This window comes from Hemicordylus capensis, chromosome 1 (genome assembly GCF_027244095.1).
Source record: "Hemicordylus capensis ecotype Gifberg chromosome 1, rHemCap1.1.pri, whole genome shotgun sequence".
NCBI lineage: Eukaryota > Metazoa > Chordata > Lepidosauria > Squamata > Cordylidae > Hemicordylus > Hemicordylus capensis.
The window spans coordinates 458,231,570-458,250,326 of NC_069657.1; the positions used below are offsets into that span (position 1 = coordinate 458,231,570).

The 18,757-nt window shown below is 65.0% G+C and overlaps 2 protein-coding genes across 12 annotated transcripts; one reads left to right on the forward strand and one right to left on the reverse strand.

Moving 5' to 3' along the window:
* The first annotated feature begins 1,994 nt into the window (after positions 1 to 1,994).
* On the forward strand, positions 1,995 to 12,973 carry KHK (ketohexokinase). 11 transcript variants are annotated; one of them, XM_053250925.1, is made up of 8 exons: positions 2,114 to 2,409; positions 2,857 to 2,973; positions 4,657 to 4,815; positions 9,228 to 9,300; positions 9,845 to 9,991; positions 10,745 to 10,833; positions 11,493 to 11,650; positions 11,801 to 12,025. In XM_053250925.1, exons 1-8 carry the CDS (start codon positions 2,318 to 2,320, stop codon positions 11,896 to 11,898), a joined length of 933 nt encoding a protein of 310 aa, XP_053106900.1. In that variant the 5' UTR covers positions 2,114 to 2,317; the 3' UTR covers positions 11,899 to 12,025. The 11 variants fall into 11 exon arrangements, with proteins under 11 accessions (XP_053106908.1, XP_053106900.1, XP_053106921.1 ...); XM_053250946.1 differs by lacking the exon at positions 4,657 to 4,815 and adding an exon at positions 4,857 to 4,991 and having other exon boundaries at positions 2,116 to 2,409; XM_053250935.1 differs by having other exon boundaries at positions 2,120 to 2,409; positions 4,657 to 4,791.
* CGREF1 (cell growth regulator with EF-hand domain 1) lies at positions 12,921 to 18,698 on the reverse strand. Its single transcript, XM_053250987.1, has 5 exons — positions 18,575 to 18,698; positions 17,762 to 17,870; positions 16,854 to 16,924; positions 14,267 to 14,385; positions 12,921 to 13,741 (listed from the first exon to the last, which is right to left on the reverse strand). The coding sequence occupies exons 1-5, from the start codon at positions 18,615 to 18,617 to the stop codon at positions 13,427 to 13,429; spliced, it is 657 nt and encodes a 218-aa protein (XP_053106962.1). The 5' UTR covers positions 18,618 to 18,698; the 3' UTR covers positions 12,921 to 13,426.
* Between the last annotated feature and the right edge of the window lie 59 nt (positions 18,699 to 18,757).

Below are 18,757 nucleotides of genomic sequence, written 5' to 3' on the forward strand. Positions count from 1 at the left end.
TCAGAACTGTACGCAGTACTCCAGGTGTACTGCGTACAATTCTGATTGATTGCCAGGAATGACTGAATGGAAAATGGGCTGAAACTAACCACAAGAAAGTCCATGGGGACAAATGCAAAATTGTCTCCATGCATCATCATCATCATCATCATCATCATCATCATCATCATCAATGCACAGGTATAGGACAGGAGATAAGTGGCTTAGCAGTAACAGGTGCAAAGGGCCTTGAAACTGTGACCAACCACAAGCTGAAGATGCGGCCATGGGGCTTCAAAAAAGAACAGGTTGAAGTTTAGCCGGGAGAAAAGAGGCCTGAAGAAGAGGGGCACCAAGAATCATGGCAGCCCTCTTCAGATCCCTCAAGGTGGCGGCACACAGAAGAGGCGGGCGGGACCTTAGCAGCAAAGAAGAAGACTAGCCCGCTCTCGTGGGCTGAAGCGGCTGGAGGAGGAGGGCAGATCCTGGCTGGCCATGGGGAGAAACTTCTCCATGCCCAAGAGGGCAGTCAGTGCCACAAGGGAACTGGCGTCGCTGGAGGGCTCCCTTTCCCTCCCTCCCGATCCGCAAGCAGAAGCTGCTGGGCAGCCACCGGGTGGGGAGGGAGGCAGGGAGGGAGGGGCTCTGGATTGCCCGCAGGCCCCCTCCGACCCGAGGAGGATCCCTCCAGAGATGCAGAAAGCAGGTGGGGCTGGGAGGACAACTCGCGCTGCAGGCCCTTCTTCACGGCTCGGCGCGCAAGGAAGGGGGGAGGGGGAGGAGGGGCCCCTCCGAGGAACGGGGCTTTCGGCGGCTGCCTGGCCCACATCCTGGCCGGGAGGAGGCGGCGGAGCCGCAGCAGGAGCAGGACTTCCCCGCGCGCGCCCCTCCCTTGGACGGAATGAACTCTGCTGCTTGCTGCTGCTGCTGCTGCCCCCGCGCCCCCGCCCCCCCGTACGCGCAGGCCCTCCGTCTAGGAGGAGTGAGACAGGCGCGGGACGACCTCCAGGAAGGCACCGGGACGATGCGCGGCGGGCATCTGATGAAGAGGCTGGGCAGTTCGCCGTCCGCAGGAGCCGAGGTGGAGCAGCGCCGCTTCGCTCCTCATCCGCTGCGCTTCCTCCTCCGGATCCAGCAGCACCCACGGAGGGGAGCCGTCGGGCGGGGCACACGCGAAGACCCTCCCTCCGGCCGCCCCCAAGAGGAAAGCGGCCGGCCGCTGAAGCAGAGGCTGCGAGAGAAGGGGGCTCCCTGGAGACGCAGCAGCAGCAAGTACAAGAGGATGGGCGGGGACTGGGGGAGCAGCCTCCGCTGAGGAGGGGGGCCCGGAGCTCTCGGCGGCGGCGGCAGCAGCGGCAGCAGCAACAACAGCGCGCACCGCTCTTCCGCGTCGCCACTGCGCACCAGCCTCCTCCTGGCAAGCTCGGCCCTCTCCCCAAGGCTGCCCCCTGGCGGTCACCGGGCGGCAGTGCAGGTGAGGAGGAGGCCTCGCTCCGCCGCGTGGAAACCGGTCTGCTGCTGCTGCTGCTGCAACCACCCTATCCGGCCGCCTCACTCGCCGCCGCTCCGCTGCTGCCGGAGACGACCAACGTGCTTCGGGGAACCAGCCACGGCGGGCCCACCGCCCTCCCTCCCTCCCTCCCTCCCTGCTGCAAGCGAGACGCTTCTTCGCCACCACTGGAGCTCTGACTGCCTGTTCGGGGTTTCAGGAGTCCGGGGAGGGGGCGGCGGCGGAGCCCTTCCTTCGCGAGGAGGAGGAGGAGGAGGAGGAGGTGGCTGCTCGCGGGGCTGCGCTGAGGAGGAAGACCCTTCTCCCTGAAGCTGCCAGACGGAGCCCTGCGCGGGGCACGGAGGACTGAGCTCGGGCCGGGACAAGAGCGTCTGGTTCAGCAGGCAGCTGAGCCTCCTCGCGAGCCAGGGTCGGGTGTCAGCGGAGGGAGCCCTTTGCTCTGGCACCGTCCGCCACCTCCAGGCTCCCGGCTCGCCCGCCCGCCCGCCCGGCGCAGGAAAGAAGCCAGCAGCCGAGGGGCGGAGCCAAGGAAATTTCGCGGCTTGTGTCCTGCCCTGATTTGCATGCTGCCAAGAAGCATCCAATAGGGAGCAGCCCCGCCGTGCGCCTGGCCAATGGGCTCGGCTGCAGAAGGGGCCGCGAGCTCAGAGCCCGGGACGCGGAACGGTGCGGGGCTGAGGTCGGGAGGCAGCGGGAACACCGGAAGGAAGCCGCCTCCTACCCAGTCAGACCTCTGGTCCATCGAGCTCAGTATTGTCTGCACAGACTGGCAGCGGCTTCTCCAAGGCTAGTCAGGCGCGGGCAGGCAGCTGCGTGCTCCCGCCGTCCATGGCGGAGAAGCCCATCCTGTGCATCGGCCTGGTGTGCCTGGACATCATCAGTGTGGTGGATCGGTACCCGGCGGAGGACACGGACACCAGGTGGGTGCTGCTGCTGCTGCTGCTGCTGCTGGGCACGGGGCCCGATGCTTGAGAAGCGACTGCGAAGGCAGCGTCTCTGCAGTTCCCGCGAGCAGCAGCCGGGATGCCACAGAGGGCACAGAGCTGCGTCTGCTTCCGGGAAGCGGCGCCTCTTTCTCCCGCCTGGCCCGAGAGCCATGCTGCCTGCAGGCTGGCCCTTCGTCAGGGAGAGCTGTGTGCGGGGAGGAACGGCCAGCCTGCAGGGAGACGCCGCTCGGTGCGAACCCTAACCCTAACCTCGTTGCCAGGGCCGCTGCTGCCTGCCTGCCTGCCTGCTCCGGGTGGGGAGAGGCTTGCCCGTGCAAGAAGGGCGCTCGCTGCGGGGAGGGGAGCGGGGCCAGGCTGCTGGAGCCCCTCGCCCGCTGCCCGGTCTGCTTGCCTGAGGCCGCCCGCTGGGTGTCTTCCCAGGTGCCTGTCGCAGCGCTGGCAGCGAGGGGGAAATGCTTCCAATACCTGCACCGTCCTGGCCCTGCTGGGAGCGCCCTGTGCCTTCATGGGCTCGCTGGCTCCTGGTAACGCTGCAGAGTAAGTGCCAGAAGGGGGGGGGTTGCATCTCCCCTGCCTGCCTGGCTGCCTTCCCTGGGGCAGAAGAAAGGGGAGATTGCCAGCAGGATTCCCCAGAGCAGCAGTCGCCCCCTGGGGAGGGTGCCCCCCCCGTGCCCCCCCTGCCGGGCTGACCCAGCTCACCTCCCCATCCTCCTGCCAGGCTGCTTTCGCCAGACATCTTGGCCTGAAGGCCTTGTCCACTGAGGAGGGTCTCCTGTGCCTGGTTGGGGGTAGTGAGTGGGGTGCCTGAGCAAGTCCCCATTCAGCCCTCTCTGGTGTCCTATCAGGCTGGCCTTGTGGCCGCAAGCATGAATGCTCCCCTTTGCTAAGCAGGGCCTGTCCTGATTTGCATTTGAATGGGAGACTACAGGTGTGGGCACAGTAAGACATTCCCCTCAGGGGCTGGAACCGCTCTGGGAAGGGCAGAAGATTCCAAGTCCCCTCCCTGGCAGCAGCGTCTCCAAGATAGGGCTGAGAGAGACTCCTGCCTGCCACCTCGGAGAAGCCGCTGCCAGTCTGGGTAGACAATGCTGAGCTAGATGGACCGAGGGTCTGACTTCCTTTGTTCCCTTCTGCTGTCCAGGCCTGTCTTCTGGCACCCCAAGGCATGCCCTGGCAAGGAGAGTTCCTCCAGGGCATGATTTGGGGTGCAGCCAACGCCCGGCTGGCTCCCAGCATCCCCCCAGAGTCCTCCTAGGTCTGGACTGGGCCTTCCCTCTGCGGAGGGCGCCCTGCTCCTTGGAGCGGAAGCCGGTGGGCCAAAGGCTGTGCCGGCTGTCGGGTCAGCTGTCCAGCACGCCCTGCTGGCATGCCACAGTCCAGACAAACACCGGCTGGGGTCAGGCACCGTTCTCACCCCTGCTGCCTCTCCGGCTGGCTGCTGCCACTGCCTGCTTGGGGGGCGTCAGGGGAGAAGGGCCCTGGTGGGGAGTTGCAAGCCCTGGGACTCACGCCGCACCCCGCACTGGCCAGGGCCAGTGCGGCCTCTCTCAGTTTCCCAGCCTTGTTCTGATCTGGCTCGCGTGAAGCAAGCCCGCTCAGTCAAGCGCTGGCATCCATTTTCAATGACGGGGAAATGCAGCATGAATCGGAACGGCTTGAGCCGGGGTCTGCTTAGAACCCTGGAACTCAGCCCTGGGGTGGGGTGGGGGGATGACAACGCTGCTGAGCATGTGCAGAGTGCCTTTAGTGGCCACTGAAGAGGAGCCAGAGATCAGAATTCCGGAGCACAGCAGAGGGGGCACATCCACACAGGCCGAGCCCCAAGTCGCCTGGTGCTTCTTAGAAACTAAGCAGAAGGACCGGGGAGGCAGGTTTTGTGTCACGCCAGTCCAAAGGAATCCCCCCAATTCAGGGCATCTGCTGGGCAGGAAACCGGGGGCTCAGCCTCAGTTTGGGGAGGGGAAGCCCAAGGGCCGCGGCCTTCAGCCCTCTGGCTGCCGGAGCACTGCTGGGGGCTTCTGCTTAATGCCGCAGCAGGACAGAGAGAGCCCCCCCCCCGTGGCCAGGGGGCGGGGCTGGAGCCGCGAAGGCAGGGCTCGCCTCTCGGGGCTCCTCCGAAGCCCCCTTGCCGTGGACCTCTCTCTGCCTGCTGGGCCGTGATCCCGCGAGAGAAGCTCCTCCCCGCCTGCCCCCAGACGCTAACCTTCTCTGCACACCCAGCTTTGTCCGCCAGGATTTCCGGCGCTATGAGGTGGATCTGGCCCACGTGGCCCTGCACCCCGCCTGCACCCTGCCCGTCTCGGTGGTGATCAGCAACTCGGCGGCGGGCACCCGCACCATCCTGCACGCGGCGAGGTGCGTAGGCAGAGCCTCCCCGCGGTGAGCTAACCTCCTCTCTCTTTCCCCTCCCGGGCCCTAAGCTTCATCCTGTCCGATCTCCGGCGCTGCGCCGTGGATGCCGCCCACGTGGTCTGGCAGAGCCCGGGGGAGACGCCATGTGCTTGCTGCCTCATCAACCGGAGCAACGGCTCCCGGACAGTCACCCTCTCCGACACGTAAGGCCCGGCCCGCTGCTGCCTCCAACTCCCCCGGCCAGTGGGTGGCGCCAGAGACACTCCACAGCCGGTCACCAGCCTGCTGCTGATGCTGCCGTGGATCCAGTGGGGGGGGGGCCCTGCTCCAGCAACCCCCTTGTCTGCCAGCTGCTCCCTCGGGACGAGGCGGGGGCCACGCTCCTGCGAGCAGACCCTCCTCATCAAGCGAGGAGGGGGCAAGAGTGTGTGGACTGTGTCAGAGCCAGACTTGGCCCATGGGGTGGGGGGCAGCCTCTGCAGAGGAGGACTCGGCTAGGGGTCCTTCACTTTCAGACCGTCAGCTGAACGGGCCAGGTACAACCCAGGAAGCGTGGAGCCGCGTGTCCTGCCGAAATCCTGCCTTCCATGCTCCTTTTGCAGTCCGGCCCGGTCGGTCATCGGGAGCCAAGCAGCTGGCAACCCCACTGCTGCAGAACTGCTGCTTGCAGGGGGCTGTGAGGGTGGCGGGTAGTGCCAGGGAGGGTGGCCCAGCTCCTGCACCAGGGAGGGGGGGAGTCTAGGCAGGGGCCGCTTTGCCCCCCCCCGCCCCCCAGGAGAAGCTGCAGTGCCTGGATTGGCCTCTTCTGTGCAGCTGGCCAAGGCCCTCCTGCCTTGGGGCATGTCGGGGGACTCCCGGGGCCTCTGCTGGCTGGCTCTGTGGCTCCTTCCCTTTGGATCAGCAGCATTAATGATTAATCTGCGAGCCCTCCTGAGGTCGAAGGTGCCTCCTGGCTCGTAGCTGGCCTGGCTGCTGGCCAGAAGAAGGTCCCCCACTTTCTCTCTCTCATGCGCCTTTCCCGGCTGCACAAGCAGCAGGAATTCACCCGGAGGAGGTGCTGACGCTGCCAGCCTGCTTGCTGTGGGGCCCTTCAGGCCCAGAGGGGGGCCACCCCACATGCTCGCGGGCAGGGGGCTGAGAGAGAGGGGCGGTGCTCCGCCTGCCCTCCTGGGCTGCCCCAACTGCCAGGCTCCCTCTTTGCTTTGGGAATCAAACAGGGCTTGTCCACAGAGGAAACGCAGACCGGCTCCCCTCTCCCTCCCCGCTTCGGGACCCCGGTCTTGAAGGTGCGTTCAGACAGGGTGAGCACCTCAGGCAGGGAGGCTGGATCCGGGCCTTGGAGCACACAGACTGTGGCTTGCCACTTCAGGCTGATGGGCCCCGGGGTTTGGGCCAGGAGGGGAGCGCAAAGCAAAGGCTTGCTGGAGCAGGTGGAGTTCCACTGGGTGTCGCCCCCCCCCGCCGTGAGAGTTCTTCAGGGGCCCCACCCACTGGGGGGAGGAGGACCTAACCCTAACCCTAACCCAATCACAACCACAATCAGTTGATTCACCGGCTGATTCACCGGCTAATTCAGCAGCGGGCGGCCAATCATCATTGCCAATGCTCATCACGGATCATCCTGCCGGGAGGCCTCAGCGGAGGCAGCATCCTGGTCCTTGTCTCTCTGCCTTCTTGTGACCCACCCGCACGCATGCGCGCGCACGCACCCACCCAAATGGCTTGCAGAAAGCGAGTGGGGGGGCGGGCGGGAGAGACTGACAGCCCAGAGCAGGCCCTGAGGATCTGGACGTCGGAGGTGAGAAGAGGCTGGGGGGCCGGCCTGGGCCCAGTGGGGCTGCACTTGTGGGGAGGGGGGAAGGGGCTTGGAGCAGGGCTGCCCCTGCCTCTCCCCAGAGGGCTTGGCGGAATCCTCCCGTTCCCTGCCCCAAGGGAGGTCTCTCCACCTAGAGACGTGCATGTGGGACGGTACAAAGAGCAACAGCAGCCACCCCTTCACCAGCTTGGGGCCAGAAGCCCAGGGGGAGGCCTCCATGCCCAAGGACTCCAGCCGGCTCACCCGGGGGCGGGGGGGGCAGGTCCTTGGACTTCTCTATGAATGGGGCGCCTCCTCCGGAGGGCTCCAGGCTCAGAGGAAGGGGCCTCCGGATCCCAATTGCAGGGGAGCAGCAGCAGGAGAGAGATAGATGGGGGGGGGCATGGGGGGCCCGCCTTCCTCTCTTCCTGTGGGAAACAGGGCACTGACTAGAGGCCTCCTTGGGCCTGATCCAGCAGCCAGGCTCTTCCTGGTTAATGATTCCCGGCCCCAGAGCCACTCGGCCTGCTGGAATGTGGCTCTGGTGTTCCTCCATCTGTGGCCTTTGCTCTGGGGCAGCTCCTGGGGGGGCGATTAATTATTGAAAGTGGCCCCCTCTTGGGAGGGAGGTCAGTGGGTGTCACGTATTAACCCTTTGCATAATCAGGAACACAAAGGATGGCCCCAAAGGCTGCTTTCGGGGCCAGAGACCCATGGAGGAAACAGAAGGGCCAAGAGGAGCCTCTCCTGCTGTTACCACCCCCCCCCCACGGCAACTGGGACTCAGAGGCATCCTGCCTTGGAGGATGGAGGTGGCCTGTAGCCCTCCGACTGGTAGCCGATGATAGATCTCTCTCTCTCCTCCATGAAGTGATCCAAACCCCGCTTCAAGCCATCCAGGTTGTTGGCTGTCACCACATCTGGTGGCAGAGAGTTCCACAAGTGGATTATGCATTGTGGGGAAAAGTCCTTCCGTTTGCTGGTCCTAGATTTCCTGGCAATACATTTCATGGGATGATCCTTCGTTCTAGTGTTATGGGAGAGGGAGAACCCGCAGTCGTCTTTTTTCTAAACTAAAAAGCCCCAGATGCTGCAGCCTTGCCTCGTAAGGAAGGTGCTCCAGGCCCCTGGTCATCTTGGTTGCCCTCTTCTGCACCTTTTCCAGTTCTACCGTGTCCTTTTTTAGAGGCAGGATGCTTCTGAGTGCCAGTTGCAGGGGAGCAACAGCAGGAGGGCGGGCATGTCCCTTTCAGCTCCTGCCTGTGGCTTCCAGCTGCCTCTGGTGGGCCACTGTGTGAAACAGGATGCTGGACTAGATGGGCCTCCTTGGGCCTGATCCAGCAGGGCTGTTCTTCTGTTCTTGGGTCTCTCTCCTTGGGAGGCAGACTCTGCTAGCCCCCCAGCATGGAGTCCTCGTCCTTTGCTATCTTAAGATGCTCAGCCCTGGCTGAGGGGTGGGGGCACCCAAGGAGGCAGCAGCTGGGGGGGATCCTCTCCCCCCCCGCCCAGGAGAGCTGCACCCAGGGAGGGGTGGGCCAGGGCTAGCCGGCCCGACCTCCCTACATTTTGTTGTCCTGCTCAGCTTTGAACCGCGGAGCCCTACCTGGCCAATGGCCAGTGGGGAAGAGCCACCGGAGCTGAGGCCGCTGCACCCCCCCCGGCACCCCCCGGCTTGTTAGGAGCAGCGGGCTGTTCTTGCCAGTGGTGGCAGAGACCCTCCTGTCCCGCCTGGACTGGCTGCCGTGTGCCCCCTGCAGCCAGAGAGAGCGAGCCCTCCTCCCCCTCTGCTGGGAAACAGGCCCCCCCACATGGGAAAGTGGCTCTCACATCCCCCCCCCGCCCCCGCGGTCTTCTCTTCTCCAGGGGAAACAACCCCAGGAGCTCCTTCAGCCCTTCCTCAGAAGGCTCCTTGTTTGCAGACTCCTCCCCAGCTTGTGGTTGCTCTCCTCTGAAACCGGCTCCTCCAGCACAATTACAGAATCATTGGGACAGAGGAAGCTGCCGTCGACTGAGTCAGATCCTTGGCCCACCTCACTCAGGATTGTCTACCCAGACTGGCAGTGGCTTCTCCAAGGTGGCAGGCAGGCAGGAGTCTCTCTCAGCCCTCTCTTGGGGATTCCACCAGGGAGGGGACTTGGAAGCTTCTGCCCTTCCCAGAGTGGCTCCATCCCCCAAAGGGAATACCTTACGGTGCTCACACATGTGGCCTCCCATTCAAATGCAAACTAGGGTGGACCCTGCTTAGCAAAGGGGACAATTCATGCTTGCTACCACAAGACCACCAGGCAGAAGGTCTGAAGTTCCCTCCCTGGCAGCATCTCCAAGGGGGGGCTGAGAGAGACTCCTGCCTGCAACCTTGGAGGAGCTGCTGCCAGTCTGGGAAGACAATATTGAGCTAGATGGACCAGTGGTCTGACTCGGTAGAAGGCCGCTTCCTCTGTCCCTAAGTGTTCCTTGCCCTGGGCCAGTTAATTTTTAACAGGTTTGCCTTGTGCCTCTGTGCTGTGTATTCCCGAGCTGGCAAGAACTTGAGGAGGATTTGCTTGGGTGGGGAAAGGGCTCATGGAGGCCTGGTGCCCCTTCCATCTCATAGACCTTTGACCCCCCCCCTGCATCTTCTTTCCCCCCCCCCCACCCCCCACAGCAACCTTCCAGACGTGACCTTGGCTGATTTTGAGCAGGTCGACCTGTCCCAGTACAAGTGGATCCACTGGGAGGTGAGTGGGGGGTGCGGCCCCCTGAGGACAGGGGCTCGGCCCACCCAGACGGTGGCCAGCGGCCGGCACTGGACCTGCCAAGCTCCTCCAGCTGGCTCTCCAAGCCTGGGCCCCCCTCCCTGCCCAGAGCGGGCCGCCTTCCCTCTGTGAAGGGTCCCTGTGCCTCTGCTGTGAACTCACGGGGTGGGGTGGGGGACAGGGGGATGGCCGTGCACCTTCCAGCCCCACACTTCCAGGTTGTGGGGCTGCACCCTGGCTCAGGAGGAGGAGGAGGAGGAGGAGGTGCTACTGCAGGCAGCGCTTGTGCTCGTTAACAGCCGGGGCCCAGACTTCAAGGGCAGCCCCACGCCATCATCGAATCCAGAAGCCATCGGAGCAGCAGAGGTGGCCGCCGCGGGCAGGTCTCCGACTCCCAGTGGTGGTGGTGGTGGTGGTGGTGGGTGGGCACTGCTTCCGGGCCAGCGCGGGCTGAGGGAGGGCATGGGATGCCGGCAGGGCCAGCTAGGCCCCCACCCGCCCCGCTCAGAGCCGGCCTCTGTCCCAGGGCAGGAACGCCTCCGAGCAGGTGAAGATGCTGCAGCGGGTGGAGAGGCACAACCGAGAGTGCCCTGCCGCTGAGCGGGTGGCCACGTCCGTGGAGGTGGAGAAGCCGCGGCCAGACCTCTACCCGCTCTTGGGCTACGGCGATGTGGTAGGCGGGCCTGGGTGGGTGGGGGCGGGGCCTAGGAGGGGGCCGGCTCTGGTCCCTGGACGGAGAAGCCGAAATGAAGGGCTGCCCCCCAGCTGGCCCCACTCAGAACCGGGGCTGTGCTCAGGGTCCCCCCCCCCCAACTTGGTGGCAGGGCTCCTTCTTGGCCTGCGGAAGGTCCCAGGTTCAGGGATGCCGGAAGCCCTGAGGAGCTGCTGCCAGTCTGGGCTGGGTGGACGCTGTAGCAGGCAGCCTCCTGCGTTCCTATCATGGGCAGAGGCGCTCTCATCCCTGGAGTTCAGGGCCAACGTCCAAGGCCTCCTCTTTAGTCTGTCCCAGGTGGTGTGGTCACCTGGTGGAGCATGAAGTGGTTTAATCTGCAGGGGAGGGGGGCCTCCAAAGGCATTGAGGTCCAGGCCCCCAAGTGGCCTCAGTGTACCCCTGATCAGGGGGGCAGGTTCTGGAGCAGCAGCAGCAGCAAGTTCCTGACTGGGGCCGGGGACATCGATATGCCGCTTTCCAGCCAAGTCCTCCGAGCTGTTCGTGCAGGGAGAGTCCATGCGGCTTGAAACCCAGGAAGCCTTTGGGGGCGGCCCTCGGCTGCTGACTGCTCCTAGTTTGGTCCTGTGGTCGGCAAGGCCCCTCCACGCCCAGGGGCCACGTGCCGGGGAAGGGGGTGGGGGGATGTTCCCGTGATGCCCCCCCCCCGCTGGCGGCAGGCCTGCTGGTGATTCCTCCCCCCCCCTCCTCCTCCAGGTCTTTGTCAGCAAGGACGTGGCCAAGGATTTTGGCTTCTGCTCGGCCCCAGAGGCGGTCAGGGGGCTCCACAGGCATGTGAAGCCCGGGTAGGTGAGGGCCAGGCGGGGTTTCCTCAAGGGGGGGGTCCCCTCAGCTGGCACCTGCTGGCTCCTTTGGAGCTCTGCAGAGGGGGGAGGGGGGCTGGAAGGTGGGGCCCGTGTGGGGCCCCTGCTGTGGCCCCCTCCAGCAGCCGGCTGAAGAAGCCCCCGACTCCCGCGAGCTGCTCTGCAGGAGGAGGAGGAGGGGCCCGTGGTCGGCCCCGTGCGGCCTCTCCCTCCCCCCAGCCGGCCTGGAGCTCTCTTGGCGTCTATGCTCCGGGGCTTTGCTGGCCTCGGGGCCTTCCTGGGTGGGGTGGGGGATGCCCCTCTGGGCTTGGCTGCCCCTCGTTTCGGGACACCCACTTGATTCCTGGGGGAGTCCTGCTGCTGCTGCTGCTGCTCCTCGCTGGCCGGCCTCCTGTCTTGAGGGCCAACAGGCCACCCCGTTTCGGCAGCCTTCTCTGCAGGGTGGGGAGGAGAGCAGCAGGGGCACTTTCTGGCTCCCCCCCCCCACACACACTGGGGCCAAGGGCAGCCACGGGGCCCTTCCTCCCGATCCGTGGGATCGAGGCCCCGGCTTCAGCTCCTCTCCTCCCAGGGGAGGGTCCTGTATCCCCCCCCCCAGCTCCACGGACATGACACCCCCCTCCCCGCTGCTCCCTCCCCAGCGCCACCCTGATCTGTGCTTGGGCCGAGGAGGGGGCCGACGCGGTGGGGCCAGACGGGCTGCTGGTGCACTCGGACGCCTTCTCTCCAGAGGCCGTGGTGGACACCCTGGGGGCTGGGGATACCTTCAATGCGGCTGTGATCCTTGCCCTCAGCAGGGGTGAGTCCGGGGGGGGGCCTTCCCAGAGGGCTGCCTCGGCCACGCGCAGTCGTGCTGTTGCCCAACAGGCTGGCCGTCCTGGCAGGGAGAAGATGGCCACACACAGACACACACCAGCCTCTGTGCCTGACGACCCCCTCTCTGTGGCAGGGAGACCCCTTCGCGAGGCCCTGGTCTATGGGTGCCAGGTGGCCGGCCGAAAGTGTGGGGTGCCAGGCTACGACGGGATCGTGGGCACGGGATGCTAGAAGCCTCGTCTGGGACCTTCACTGAGCCAGGGACCCAAACCTCTCGCCGCTCTGCTGAGCTCACCAGGATGCTGGTCTGCCTCTCGGGAACACCCTGGTCCTCGGCCCTGTTGCATGGTTGGGGGCCCCTGGGGTGAGATCGGGGGGGGGGGGACGTAGCCGTTGCCACCACTTTGTGGGGAAGATCAATAAAGTACTTTGACCTGCTGGCTGAGGCCACCTCTGTGTGCACAACCTCCATGAGGAAGAGGGGAGCTGGTCTGGTGGTCGCCAGCAGGACTTGTCCCCCTAGCTAAGCAGGGTCCACCCTGGTTCCATTTGAATGGGAGACCACATGTGAGCCCTGTAAGAGATTCCCCCTCAGGGGATAATGGGGCCGCTCTGGGAAGAGCAGAAGGTTCCAAGAGAGGGCTGAGAGAGATTCCTGCCTGCAGCCTGGGAGAAGCCGCTGCCAGTCTGTGAAGACAATACCCTGCTGGATAGACCAAGGGTCTGACTCTGTATACGGCAGCTTCCTCTGTTCCTAGGAAGGCTGCCTGGCTGGAGAGGGGACTCCTTGCCACAGCCATGGGAGCAGCAAGGCTGAAGGCTGCCAAGTGCTCCCCCACCCCCCACCCCCGGCAGTAGCACCTGGCTCCAAGGAGGCCCAGCTGCCTCTGCTTCCTCTCTCTCCTGCCACACAGCTCTACCTGATGAATGGCCAGCCTGCAGGCAGCTTGGCTCTCGGGTGAGGCAGCACAGAGAGGAGCTGCCTCCTTTGGTGCCCCCTCCCCCCCCCGGCTCATTAGGATGAGCCCCTTCTGCCCAGAGGGGGCATGTGGGGAGCAGAATGGGGTGGCTCTGGCATGCTGCCCGTCCTCGACTCTGTGGGCAGCGCCAGGCAGGAAACAGGAGCCCAGGCCGTGCCCTCGGTGAAGACCCCTTGGGGGCATTTGCTCCCCTCTTATGGGGCAGAAGCATATTCAGCTGCAAGACACTTTATTGGCAGTGAGAGCAGAGCCAAGACTAGGGGGGGCTCCCGTGCAGGCAGCCACCTGGCAGGAGCTGGGCCCTAGCGGTGTGGGCCCAGCCAGGTGGAGGGGGGGCTGCAGGCCTGGAGGAGGCCCTCCCCAGCTTGGCTTCCACCCCCTGCAGAGAGGCTGTCCGGGATGCTGGCCTCTGGGAGGCAGGACTTGCGGTCTAGGGCACGCCAGGGAAGCCAGCCAGGTCTTGGGGGGATTTCCTTTGGGAAAGGGGGCCCTTTGTGGCCGGCCAGCTGAAGAAGGGGAGGCGGGGGTGGCCCTGGGCTGCTGCTTTGTGCAGCCTGGGAGGAGGGGGAGGGCACCGACTGGGGGGGCCCTGGCACAGCAGGGGCAGCCGCTGGCCTTGCAGCAGGCCTGGCTGGGGGGCTTCTGTGCTCTCCTGGCTCTCCACCTCCCTGTCTGCCCCCCCCGCCCCGTGAGATGACCCATGGACAGCCTCCCCCCTTCTCCGCAGGCCCCTCACTGGGCCTGCTTCTCCCTCCAGGAGCTGCGGCTCTCTCTGCCCCTCATTCCTGGCCAGGCCGCTGCTCCTGCTTTTGTGCAGGAGGCTGCAGGGAGGGGCCCCCCGCCATGCCCGGCTCCTGCACAGTCCTGGGGGCCCCTGCTGTGTCCTGTGGAGCCAGGGGGGCTGGGGGCCCATCACCAGCCCGGCCGGCCTCTGGCTCCGGGGAGGGCCCGTCTTCTTCTCCACCGCCGGGGGCAGCAGCCGGAGGTCCGGGGAGCTGGCCCAGAGCGGGGGCCAGAAAGAGCTCCAGGGGCTCCAGCAGCCCATCCCGGTTCCAGTCCTGTGTCTCCAGGAGGTGGTCCACCATCAGCACCACCTGCGGAGGAAAGGGGGGGGGAGCATCTTTGTGCCAGCGACTAACAAAGTCCCCCCCACACACACACACACACCCGCCCAGCGTGTGAAACGGAAGAGTTTGCTGGCTGGCTTGCAAAGGCTCTCCCCTGCTTGCCTACATTCTTTGCAAGAGGTGCCCCCCCCCCGGCATAGCGGACAATTGCCCAAGGGCCACCCCGTGCCACCGAAGAGTGGCTAACCCTGGGGAGCCGGGGGGGGGGGGTTGCCCAAGGAGGTGCATGAGCCTCTGCGGGCTCCGCTCCCTCCCTCCCTCCCCTTCATCAGGGAGAGCTGGGTGGTTAACTGGGCAGCTCTACCCGTGGAATGGCCAGCCTGCAGGCAGCCTGGCTCTTGGCCCGGGTGAGGGAGAGAGGTGCTGCTCAGGCCTTGCCGGCCCAGGCGGCATCAGGCTTGCCATTAACCCCAACCCTGCCCGACGCCCCCCCCGCCCCCTAATGGCGAGCCCCTCCCTCGCAACAGCCCCGCCTGGCCACAGAGGGCCTACCCAGTCCGGCCCGGGGGGCGGCCCGCCCGCCTGCTGGGACAGCGCCTCACTCAGCAGCTGCAGAAGCTCCAGCCCGTCCAGGCGGCCGCTCCGGTCCTCGTCGTGAAGAGCAAAGAGCCCTGCAAGGGGGGGGCGGGGGGAGAGAGGGTGTGAGGCGGGCAGCTGCCCAGCGGGGGGGGGGGGCGCCGCTGCCCTTGGGCTGGTGGTGGGTCCCTCGCCCCCTGCCCTCGGCAGCCGCCGCCGCCGCGCCCTTTCGAGCCTGCCCCGCTGTGCTTCTGCGAGCCTGGGGGAGAAGCGCAGGAGCCCCGCAGGGGGGCGGCGCGCAGCGGCCGAAGGCGCAGCAGGAGGGCGCGCCAGCAGGGAGGCCTCCTCCCGGCCCTCCCCTCCGGCGCTCGGGGAGCAGGAAGCGGCACCCCGAGGGGGGGGCGGCGGAAGCCCCGTGCAGAGCGCCGTCGGGCATAAGGTCTCTCCGCACATCGGGGCGGGGGGGGCATCTTCTTAGCCGTCCCTGCCTGGCTGCGCCCCCGTCCCAGCTGGCCTGACGGGAGGGAGAGGCGGGGGTGGGGGGTGGGGGGGTAGGCACAGGAGCAGCAGAAGGCTGGGCGTGCCCCACACGGCCCTCCAGGGCGGCGCCTGTGCATGGATGGCGGAGCAGAGAGAGGTTCGCTGGGCCGGGGGATCCGGCTGATGGGGGGAGGCCAGGATGGGACCCCAGGGACCCCCCCCCACCGGGGGATTCTGGACTTTGCTGGGCAAGGAACAGAGCATATGCCCCCCCCCCGCGCCGCTGACACGAGGCCCTGGAAGCAGAGATGGAGGCGCATTGGCAACCTGGCCTGTGCCCAGAGCCAGCTGAATGTGGGGGGGAAGGTTTTTTTCCTTGTATTCTGCCCCAGACGTACATCTTGCTGGGGAGGGGAGGGGCTTGTGCAACTTGCGCGTTTTGCCCCTTTGCAAAGGGCACACAGAATGATCTCCGGGCGCTGGTCTGTTTCCGGAAGGGCTCCATGGAGGACCATGCAAGGGAGGGAGCAGCCAGAGGGCACCCAGACTGACCCCCCTTTCCGTAGGGAAAGGGCCCCCCTGCATTTAGCAGGGAGGGGTGCCCACCAGCACCCACAGCCATTAGGCAGCAGCCAGCCCCAGTGGCGGAGGGAGGCCAGCAGCGCCCTGGGTTCCGCCCGCCCGCCACAGCCCCCACCGCACATTAGACGCAGGGGGCAGAGTGAACCCGCCCTCACAATGGTGACTCCGCCCCAGCCAGCCTGTCCTTTGTGTGGGGTGGCTGCAGAATTGGGGCTTTTGCTGGGGGGGGGGCGGGGGCTACCACTGGCTGCAGAGTGAGCTGGAGGAGAGCATCAGGCCAGGCGCACCGCCCTTCACCTGGGCTGCCACCAGGCCTGGCATGACCCAAGCCACGGTGAAAGCGGTGAGATGTTTTGCTGTCTAGCTATTTTGTGCAGTTTCAGAGAAAGAGCGCCACGACTTTGCTTGGAAAAAAGGGGGGACCAGTCCTGGGCAAAGCAGAAGGCCTTCCCGGATCTGCAGAGAATCCCGCCCGGAGGAAGGCGCCTGCTTTCCCGCCAGCCTGGCGCTCTGACCCCAAGACTTCCAGGCTACCGTCCAGGGCCTCTGCACCCCCTGGGGGCCCCCAAGCCTTCCTTAGCCTGTCCTGGGGGGCACTGGGCTGCCACTGTGCCAGGCGGCCCAGCCTGACCTCTGCTTTAGAGACAGAGCGGGGGGGGGGAGAAATATGGGGGGTGGGCATATGTGAAGTTGCGTGTTGAAATTATCCTGCTCGTGCATATCTGCTTACATTGCCTGTCGTACATTCTTCCCTTCTTGTTAGTGTCAAGTGCTGTTAGTGTCCTCAGGAACCCATGTGTTCAAAAATACTGTGCGTGTGCGTGTGTGTGCAGGGGGTGATGCTTAACTTGCGGGGGGGGGCTTTTGGTCCAGGCTCCCCAATGACCCAGGTGCACCACTGCCCTCCCCCGTCTTCTCTCACCCAGGCCAAACAGACCCAGTCCCCTCAACCTTTCCTCAGAGGGCTTGCTTTCCAGACCCCTGGCCATCTTGGTAGCCCTCCTTTCCAGAACCCTAACCCTAACCCTAACCCTAACCCATTCCAGCTCACCCGCATTCTTCTGAAAGTGCAGCACGCAGAACGGGACAGAGTGCTGCAGAGGTCTGACTGAGGGCAGAATGAACTGGGATTCTTGCTTCTTGTGACTTGAAAACTATAGTTAATGCAGCCCAGAATCACATTTGCCTTTCTTGCAGCTGCATCACACTGATGGCTCATGTTCAGCTTGTGATCAAAAGCGACCCCAAGATCCTTTTCACATGACACATTTATCCATCTAAACTTTTGGTTAGATTTGTAAATGGTGAATTTTTAAAAACTGTTTTAATTGTGGTTTTAATCTTGTATGTTAGATTTGTTGTAAACTATGCAGAGATGTGAGTTTGGAACAATATACAAATATACAAAACCAATCAAACAAACAAATGAGTCACTGTCCAGTCAAGTCTCCCCCCTTCCGCTCGCGGGGCCCTCCATGCAGGGGGCTCCGGGGGCTCTTACCCGGCTCTCTGGCCATGGCACCGGCATCCCTGCCCAGCTGCCCAACGTTCTTCAGGTAGTCTTGGAGTGCCCTGAAATGGACCAAGGCACAAGTCAGCCTTGCCAGGGCTGGGCCAAGCCTGGGCACAGGCAGAGACCGGCACAGATTCAAAAGGACAGGAACAGCCTCCATTTCTAGGCCAGGCTGTGTGGGGGTGGGCAGACTGATTAATTTTGCAAAGGGGGGCGGGAAAAAAAAAGACTTCGATAATGGGCCCTCTGCCATCAGGCATATGTGGGCCACCCATAATTACCAGTGGTGAAGAAAGCACACTCTGCACATGGTCAGAGGCCAGTTTGTCTTAGTAAGTGCTGGGACAGATTGGGGCCTGAGGCGTGGCTAAAATTAAACACCCCAAGTGGGTGCCCAGCTGTCGTTGGGGACACCCTGACTGAGGAGGAGAGGGGCCAGAGTGGGCCACCTGGCAGGGAGGGCAGCACTTGGGCTTCAACCCTATGGGGAGTGGTGGGGGTGCCAGAGGAGGGCAGCAGGTCTCCCTCTTGCTCTCCCGGGAGGGGTCTGCAGTGCACCTCACCCCACACACCTCTGCCCCAGGCAAAAGGGCCAAACTCCGCTGGGCCTGGCAAGCTGGAGGAGGCAGCCCTGGGGCGAGCAGAGGGAGGTCGCTCACGGCAAAGCCTCTCGCCGCCCTGGGTGCAGAGGGGGGCTCCCGAAGAGGGGCTGCCCCTTTGAGTCCCTGGGGACCTCTGGCCTAGAGAGAGCAGTCGGGAAAGGCAGGGTGCTGCAGGAGAGGGCCACCAAGCCCAGCTCTCGGCACCCTGCTGGGGGGCCACGTAGCCTCCTGCCCCCCTGCCTGCCCGGAGAGGCAGCCCCACCCTGCCTCGCCCCCTCCCACTCCTCCGGGTACCTCTTGGGGCCATCCTGTGGTGGTGCTGCCCAGCTGGCTGGCACAAGGAGCAGCAGCAGCAGTGTGGCCGGAAGCGCCTCCTTCGTCCTGGCACCATTCAGGGGATGCCCTGCAGGGTGGGGGGGGCAGAGGAGGGGGCACAAGCAGGCACCCACATCAGGAGGTGGTGGTGGTGCCGCCTGGCTCGGGGCAGCAGAGCCCCCTTGTGGCTGCTCTGGGGAACTGCAGCGGCAGGCGGCCCTAGACTTGCGCGACCCTTTAAGAGGAGGGCAGGCGGGGGAAACCCCGAGCAGCGGTGGGGCCACGCGGGCGAGCCGCCTTGCGTCGGGAGCACTCGCTTTCCACGAGTAGTACCACCCAGGCAGGCAGGAGATCTCGCCCCAGCGGGCGGGGCACTGACTGGGCAGAGAGAGGCAGCCCCCATCGCCCACCCCCCGGGCAGCAGGGCGGGCAGTTCCGAGCGCCAGGAGGCGCAGCTCTTTCCAAGGCGCGCGCGCGCGCCTGCCAGAGGTGTTGGCTGAGGTGAGAGCCGAGTTGCTTGCCCGCAGGCCGGCCATTTGTCAGGTCGAGCTGCGCGGGTTCCTGCCAGGAAGCCGAGGAGGCCGCTGTGCCCCTCCTGTGAGGGTGCCCCCTTGGCTCTAGGGCTTAGGGCACTCGGACCCTGGTCTACAGTGCAGGAGGGGCAGAACCACTGGCGGCTGGGGGGGATGTAAGCAACCAGCCTCGCCCACCGAGGACCCTTAAGTCCCGCCCCGCCCCCGCCTCTGCACCGAGATCTGCTCAAGAGAGGGGTTTAAAAATGGCGCCTCTCACCCGCAGCCTGGCGTGGCACAGTCCGCTCTCCCCGCTCATTCATTTCTGTCCCGCGCGCTGCCACGCTGCCGTCGCCCTCGGATGGGTCTTGCGCAGGAGGAGGAGGAGGAGGAAGAGGCCGGGGACACCTGCGAGGCGGAGCAGATCCCCCGGGGGCAAGATTTCTCCCCACCCCACTCCAGT